Genomic DNA, 8340 nt, shown 5'->3' with positions numbered 1-8340 from the left:
TTGAGAAATTTTATTGAATGTCAATCTTTAATACATCACACATAAACTTCTAATTCCAAAATCAAAAGACTATTACAAAGTCAATGAAAATAACAATGGCGGTCGGCCATAACAATACTTGAATCATAAAGCTAAAGAAGCTAAAACGACTAATCAAAGTCGGAAGTATCCATGGTAGCAACCGGAGGCCTAGCTTTAGAAGCAAGGGGCTCGGGTTTCATGGAGATATGGTGAGTCTCGATCTCATGGTCCTCATCCACATGATTCGATTCAGGTTGTAGAAACTTCTTGTAGGCGGAGTAAGCCTTGATCATCTCTTTGCTAGCGCGACAATCGCGATCAAAGTGCTTGAAGGAGCCACATTTGAAGCATGGAGACTTGCCATTACCGGAAGTGGAGGCATTAGGAGGCGCACGGCCTCCTTGGAGTGTGGGACGGGGACGGCCTCCCCCTGAGGGTGCGGCGCTGCCACCATCACGGGTCCATGTATTGGACCGAGGCCGAGATCGGCCTTGTTGCCTCCCACCACGAGAGTTGTTATTTTGGTGCTGATATGGAGCGTTCCTTGATTGATTCTTTTGGTTAGGAGCTTTCCCATAGTTAGCCTGTGGCGTAGAAATTCTTTTAGTGCCAACAGGTCTAGTGTCGTTGTTGAGGAGAATCTCAGAATGTCTCTCCTTCTTAGCTAAGAGTGTCATTAAGTCGGCAAAAGACCGGATCTTCCCTTCCTCTACATGAGTGCGGTACGTATGAGCTTGAACCTCATAGTTGATTGGAAACGTGTCCAATGTCTTATTGAGAAGATCTAGGTCGGTCTTGATGACACCAACGGTGCCAAGATCGGATTGCAAGCATAGCATATCCTGATTGAAATCATCCACTCTCTTATAGTCCAATAGACGGATGTTGTCCCATCTAACGGTCAATTCAGGAAGAAGCTTATCATGAACGTTGTTGTACCGCAAGCGTAGTTTGTCCCATAATTCTTTAGGATCTTTTACGGTCAAGTATTGCCTCTTGAGAGTTGCATAGATGTGACGTCTCATGAAGATGAGAGTCTGAGTCTTAGCCATGGGTGGGAAATCAGCAGGAGGGTCGGCAAACATGCCTTCAATCCCTCGGCTCTCGAAAGCGAGTTCCATGTCGGAAACCCAGCGGTGGTATTCCTTTCCTTCTAGATCAAGAAGGCCAAATTCCGGTCGAGATGGCGATGACATCTACAAAACGAATACGGAATCGATTAGATTCAAGTATAATAGGAATTAGAAGGGGTGACGTATATGGTCACAAGAAAAATCGATGCAAGTGACGATACTCATGATCGCATCCAAAACAGCGGTGCACTCAGGCGACCACACGAAAATCGATTAACTTCCCTTTCAAAACAATCGTGACTCCCCCAGGACCGTCACACAGAAAACATCGACCAAGAGGGGAAACCCATCCCTCTATAGTCTCATCGGCGTTATAAGAAAGGCCGGAATTAAGACAAGAAGAAGGCTAATAGCGCCCGATATAATATATCTATACGTTCAAAAGCGGGAACGTTTATAAAAATTTACCTTGGGAGGTTTGTAGTATACGGGAGTAGCTTCTCTTGAGCGAAGTCCTTGCTTGTGACTTTCACGTCTCTTGCGTGAATATGCGGGAGGAGCAATTTTGAGTGATTTGATGCGGGAACTTGCGGGGCAAAAAGATTTCTTTGCAGAGCGAATGCAGAGGAAGCGCTGCGGGGCTGCGGGGCTGCGGGGCTGCGGGGCTTGCGAGGGCAGGGGCTGCGGCGGCGGCGGAGGAAGGGAAGAAGAAAAAATTTCGGAAGGCTCTAAAAGATTCAGGGTTTTAGGGCTTCGTGCTGATAACGTGTTTGAGGATGAAATACTTGTATATTATTGAATGATATGGGGGCCTATATATAGGCATTTACAACACCACAATCCCGTAGGATTCGGAGTCCTAATCTACTACGGAGATGCTAATCTATCTCCTAACAGGAAACCTATTAGGCTAAGACACACACAAGGGTAGAATAGTAATTCTCCCGGAACAGTTATGACTTATGAAAATCACAATGATATTGATCTCTTGTTTAATGTTTACGTAATTTTTACTACGGTAAAACTTTCCCATTCTCGTAAATATTATTACTATAGCACTTGCCATAACTTAATGTGAAAGGTAGTGAATGGGTCGGTAAATAAAAACAATTTCATCCGGTCCAAAAATCCTAGATCGCTACCAAAACCATCGGCTCTTCTTCTTCTTCAGTCAAAAGTGGACAGACACTGACGGAGGCAAATCGGAGAGCCGCCATGGATCAATCCTTCCTCCTAATGCTCTCAAACCTCCTCCACCTCCACAACTCCATCGACCCAACCACCTCCCTCATCTCCTCCCCCACCTCCACCTCCACCCCTTCCTCCGCCTCCTCCTCCCCCACCTCCCTCCTCACCTCCTCCTCCGCCGCCCCTCTCCTCTTCTTCACCATCGCCTCCGTCCTCTCCTACATCGCCTCCTCCCGCCCCTCCTCCTCCACCTCCTCCTCCTCCCCCTCCCCTTCCGCCTCCTCCTCCGCCCCCGCCGCCGCCGACTACTCCGTCTCCGCCTTCCGCGCCCTCTCCACCGAGCACATCTGGTCCCTCGAAGCCCCCCTCCGCGACGCCCAGTGGCGCTCCCTCTACGGCTTGTCGTACCCCGTCTTTACGACCGTCGTCGATAAGCTCAAACCCCACATCGCCCTCTCCAACCTCTCCCTCCCTTCCGACTACGCCGTCGCCATGGTCCTCTCCCGCCTCGCCCACGGCTTCTCCGCCAAGTCCCTCGCCGCGCGCTACTCCCTCGAGCCCTATCTCATCTCCAAGATCACCAACATGGTCACGCGCCTACTCGCCACCAAGCTCTACCCTGAGTTCATCAAGATCCCCGTCAGCCGCCGCCGCCTCATCGAAACCACCCAGGCATTTGAGGAGCTCACATCACTCCCCAACATGTGCGGCGCTATAGACGGCAGCCCGATCAGGCTGCACAAGCAGAGTAATCTCCCTCTGAACTTCAAATGTCAATACGGCTACAATGCCGTCCAGCTGGAGGTGGTTGCCGACCACAAGAAGATCTTCTGGGACGTCTGCGTCAAGGCTCCAGGGGGCACCGACGACGCCGCGCATTTTCGGGAGAGTTTGTTGTATAACAGGCTCACTTCCGGCGACATTGTGTGGGATAAGGTTATTAATGTCAGGGATCACCCCGTGAGGCCTTATGTTGTGGGGGACTGGTGCTATCCACTGCTGAGCTTCTTGCTGACTCCATTTTCGCCGAATGGGATGGGGACTCCTGCGCAGAATTTGTTCGATGGGATGCTGATGAAGGGGAGGTCTGTGGTGGTTGAGGCGATTGGGTTGCTCAAAGGGCGGTGGAAGATTCTGCAGGACCTGAATGTGGGGATTAATCATGTGCCGCAGACTATTGTTGCTTGCTGTGTGCTGCATAATTTGTGCCAGATTGCGAGGGAGCCTGAGCCGGAGCCGTGGAAGGACCCTGAGGAGAATGGGATGCCTCCCAGGGTGCTTGACAGCGAGAAGTCGTTTTACTACTTTGGGGAAAGCTTGAGGCAAGCATTGGCTGATGATTTGCACCAGAGGCTATCATCGAGATAGGGCATTTTTTTTCCTTAGTGAAGGGATGGCTGTCCTCAGCGGTTTAACCTATGTAAGAATTTCCTTTCAAGTGTATTTCTTTTGTTGTTCATTTTCTAGGTAGGCTGCAGAATTGTATTTCGAATGAGTAGAGCTAATATGTAATGACTGTTATGTAGTTGTTGGGACCAATTGACTTGGTAATGAATTACTAGATTGATGAAAATTGTGGAAATACACCATTTGTTTATCAATTGTGTTGCAATTGTTCTTGGGTGATGGTGATCAACTCATCAACTAGACGCCAGGGTAGTAATAATATGATCTTAAAGGATGTTATTTGGCAATCTTTAGTAAACATCTTGTGCACTGATGTTGCTTTGAGTGGCAAGTTGCCAGTCTTGACCTGCAGTAATATCTTTAGTATTCGGATATTCATGAGGAGGCATTCTTTTATCCATTTTGATTCACTATATGGCCTATCTGATAGTTTTTATGATAACATTTCTTCTTCAAAGATTTCAGTCTGCTGCTATATTATAAAGCATATATAGGGGCATTCTATTGTTTTTCCAAGTGGTATACAGATTTCTGGTCTTCTGATAGATAGATAGTTCGGATCGTCATCAGTTTTCATGTGCATTGTCTGATAGACCGGATGATACACAGGTACTACAGAATCTGCTCTATGAATAATGCCAAAGTGTTATTTGTTTTCTTCTGCCCTTCTTTTGAATCTTTTCATGAGCTGATGTTTAGCTCCTGGTGTTTGAACTGTGCTGTACATTCATAACTGGGGTTCAAGCATTGTTTTCTTGATTTTGTTGTATGGTTTATGTGTGTTTGACTGGTGGGTCATTTTCACTGGCTAATGCCATAATTAAGCTAAGCAATAATCACTAGTGGAGATATTGTGCAAAGAAGAGTCGGGCCAAAGTCAAAGTTGGGTTTATTTTTGTATCCTCGGGTTTTACTGGAGGCTGTTCTTGATCACTGAGAATAAAAGTCTGCTGATGATATTGTGTAGGAGGTACTGTAGAGTGAAAATGCAGCTGGTTTTTGAGAGAACGTTTCATTTTTATACTTTTAGTGACCTTGTTCATGGGGTACTAGGGTCAATTGACATTAATATTTGGATTATTTTGTAAATGTAAGGTTTTTTTAATTGATCAACCCTGTGCCAAACCAATGACTTTACAAGCATATATTATGTAAACGTAAGCTTAGTTTTACTGCATAAACAGAGATACTTCTACAATGGATTAAAAAGAATTTATTTTCTTTCCTTTTTCTTTTTTGAGCAAGAGCTGAAGCTGTTGTTGACGTATTACTGCATAAACAACCAAGAAATTTCTTAAAGCCAATGGCTTTAACCTGTTCTCAGCGCTTAGTGGGATTTGTTTTGATGTTTGCACAGTTGATAACTTTACTGTATATAATGCCTCTATTGTGGATTTACTTTCTAACTGCGTTCTTCAAAACATTACTTTCTAACCGGCTCACTTTGACAAGAACTAAGAAATTTCCCTTTTCCTTTTTGGATTAAGAAAATCTTCACATGAAAAGATTACTCCTAGTCCTACTAAAATTCCTCTGGTACTATGGAAAGGGAAAACAAGTCCTATATATAGAGGCCCTCGGTCTTACTCTAATCATCAATTTAAGCTTCAATTAAGAATTTTAGCCAATATTTGTTCTCCAAAGATGAGTTCTTCAAACAATTTCCAAGGGTATGAAGCCAAGGATGACGACAAGAAGTCGACATCAACAAGAACCCCAACAGACCAAGGATCCACACTACCTCCATCTAATCAAGCTTCTTGTCCGCCAGCCCCAAAGCGTCCTCCTCCAAAAACTACGCATAGCGATTCTTTCAGGCCACTCAATTTGAACACAGTATGGTGATAAACTATTGATTAAGAGACTTGGATTTCAAAGCCTAAGAAAAGTAGTTTATTAGATGCATCTTTAGTTTGTTCGTCTATTATACTATGTTTATGTAATTTCTTTAATAATAATTTTGATGTAGAAAATAAATTCTCCTACACAACAACAACAAAAAATTCATCTATTTTGTCAAATTTACTTTTTCATCTATCGTTATGTAGAGTACTCAGAAATATTTTTCTCTAATGAGTGCCGGGTAATATGTAATTAACTGGCATAAATACGAACAGTCTCACAGGTCTAGAAGTCCCAAGTTGTTTTTCAATGAAAAGATCATGAGAGTGATGAGACCATCGGCTCTTCAGCGGAGAAAAGATTCTTGTGCCCTCCAAATGTTCTCAAACATCCTCCACCTCCCAACTCCATCAACCAAAGTTACCAAACCACCTTCTTCATCTCCTTTCCCATCTCCACCTCCATCAATAGTTCTTTGCATTTAGATATTTCACAGGAAATTTTTAAAGGGTCCTCAAAGATACTGAGGGTAGTAGTTTCTAATATAACACAACAGTCAGATCCGAGTACACATCCAGAAATTTTACTGTGTTACCGATAATTACCATAATAGCATAGCTGGGTGATAAAGACTTGATACATTTATTCGACATAGGAAGAAAGTCTAGTTTAGTTATCAGTTGACATCCATAGCTCAAAGTCTCACACATTACATGGCATAAATAAACTTCAGCAGACCTTACAATCTAGACTTATTTGGGGTTGACTTTCGGCTCCCATCCTGCAAATATGTATTTATCTTCGGCAATGGTCTTCTTAAAAGATTCCCTTGAGAACAACAACTGCAAAATTGATATTAAAACACAATTAGAAATCAAATTTCCAAATTCTAACTTAAGCCTACTTCACTAGATCGCAGTATAATCATAACATGGAAAGCCGGAGAGTCTCAGCCAGAGAAGATATAACCCTTTCCGTTATTTTAAATGCATCGTGCAAAGTTTGTTAAGGTCTAAGTCTTACGCACACAGTAAAGGTGGTATCAAAAGTGAACAAACAAATGAGAAAGGCCAGTCAACAAACTTTCTCATACAAACTTTCTCATGGTCAAATGAGAAAAGCCAGTTAACAATCTTTCTCAAACACACAGAGTAGGTGATGACATAACTCATAAGAGGCATTGGTTTCTTTTACTTTTTTTTTGTGACAAAAGCATTTGTTTCTAGTCTCACACTGATCAACTACTTGCCAGTCAAGAGCATGGTTTTCACACATCAACAAAATTTTACCAACATAAATAAGCACCATATCAGCTTCACTAGATTATGCAAGAACGCTAGCTCAAAGAACAGAAATAACCTAATATATCAGTAGACACTAGTAGTTCTCAAGAGCCAAATTCTATGCAGAAAATGGATTATAAACAGAACAGTGGATTTTCATTGCATCAGCATTGAAGTAAAAATAAAAGGAACAATACCATTTCATACTTAAGTAAACATAATCGGCACAGTTGATATCCTAAAGTATGGATATTGTTCAAACGGCATACCTCAGTGTACTTGTGGTAATTGCTCAAACTTTTAGGGACAGTCCACCTCTTGAAATGACTAAGAGCCACCTTCAAATGGTACAATTTTGGTCCCAAGCTCAGATCAACAGCAGTGACCTTCTCTCCAGCAATGTATGGACCCTGTTTACCCCAATCATATTAGCTCATATAACAAACATACTAGTACAAAAGACAACGATTTTCATTTTCAAAGAGTTATGTTATTCTTAATCTGAGAACACACACATACATGTGCCTTGAGATGGTCATCCAATGCCTTCAGTTCATTAAGCAAAGCCTGTTCTGACCCATCACTGGGATCCTTGCTCTTGAGAAATGTCACAAATGACCCAAAAATCTTTGACCCCCTACAAATTACAATATGAAAGCCCAAATATAATCCCACATCAGCAGCACAAAAAAAAGAATCCCAAGAGAAAGTACATACACTGAAGCAAATTCAGGAGGTGTTTGGAGGCAAGGTTCAGGGTATTTCTCCTCAAGAATCCCAACAAGAACATCAGAATCAGAGACCCATTTGTCATCAAACTTCACCACAGGCACCTTCCCCTCCGGATTCGCCTCTGTAAACCTATAAATAACAAAAACCCAAATCCTCAAATGATGCAAAAACCATACATTTAATAAAGCAAATCAAGTCTCTGTGTGTGATCCATTAAGAGTTGGAAAGTTTTGAGGAAACAGAAATACCATTGGGGCTTGTCAGCCAAGTTGATGAGGTGGAGCTTGTAGGGCACTTTCTTCTCCTCCAAAGTGAGAAGAACCCTTTGGGTGAAAGGACAGTCCCCAAGAAGTTCAGGGGCACCTACAGCAGCCTTGGCAGCAACCTCGAGAGCCATTTTTGATAGCGCAAAGATTGGTCGGAAGAGAGAGTGGAATGGAATGGAGTGAGAGTGTTGCTGTGGTTATGGATGAATATATACGACAAAATGGGGAATATTGGAGTCGGTGGGTGTTGGGCCCAGAACTTTATATCGTTAGCTCGCTAAAAATATCGATGAAAAAGAAAGGCATTTTACACGAGTTTTCGTTTTCTCTTTGAAAGAATCAAAGGGATGAAACACATTTTAATATTTATTCGATGTTGAATTAATTAGGGCTGTTAATCGGTTTCGTTGGAACCGAACCGTTTAACAGCAGTTCAGTTCGGTTCTTAGAAAAAAAATAAAGTTATACAGTAGAACTGAACCATTTTTAAAACAGTTCGGTTCGGTTCAGTTCTAAAATCTAAAATGT

At 42.8% G+C, this 8340-nt stretch overlaps 2 protein-coding genes across 2 annotated transcripts; one reads left to right on the top strand and one right to left on the bottom strand.

Moving 5' to 3' along the window:
- Nucleotides 1-2227: 2227 nt before the first annotated feature.
- LOC126783286 (protein ALP1-like) lies at nt 2228-3976 on the top strand. Its single transcript, XM_050508730.1, has one exon. The coding sequence runs from the start codon at nt 2310-2312 to the stop codon at nt 3648-3650; it is 1341 nt and encodes a 446-aa protein (XP_050364687.1). The 5' UTR covers nt 2228-2309; the 3' UTR covers nt 3651-3976.
- Nucleotides 3977-6090: 2114 nt separating this feature from the next.
- On the bottom strand, nt 6091-7991 carry LOC126782627 (glutathione S-transferase DHAR2-like). Its single transcript, XM_050507910.1, has 5 exons — nt 7795-7991; nt 7532-7675; nt 7334-7451; nt 7084-7224; nt 6091-6373 (listed from the first exon to the last, which is right to left on the bottom strand). The coding sequence occupies exons 1-5, from the start codon at nt 7941-7943 to the stop codon at nt 6284-6286; spliced, it is 642 nt and encodes a 213-aa protein (XP_050363867.1). The 5' UTR covers nt 7944-7991; the 3' UTR covers nt 6091-6283.
- Nucleotides 7992-8340: the final 349 nt, after the last annotated feature.

This window comes from Argentina anserina, chromosome 2 (assembly GCF_933775445.1).
Source record: "Argentina anserina chromosome 2, drPotAnse1.1, whole genome shotgun sequence".
NCBI classification, from domain to species: Eukaryota; Viridiplantae; Streptophyta; class Magnoliopsida; order Rosales; family Rosaceae; genus Argentina; species Argentina anserina.
Note: the sequence above shows the minus strand (reverse complement) of the source record. Positions and strands in the feature narration are given on the sequence as shown.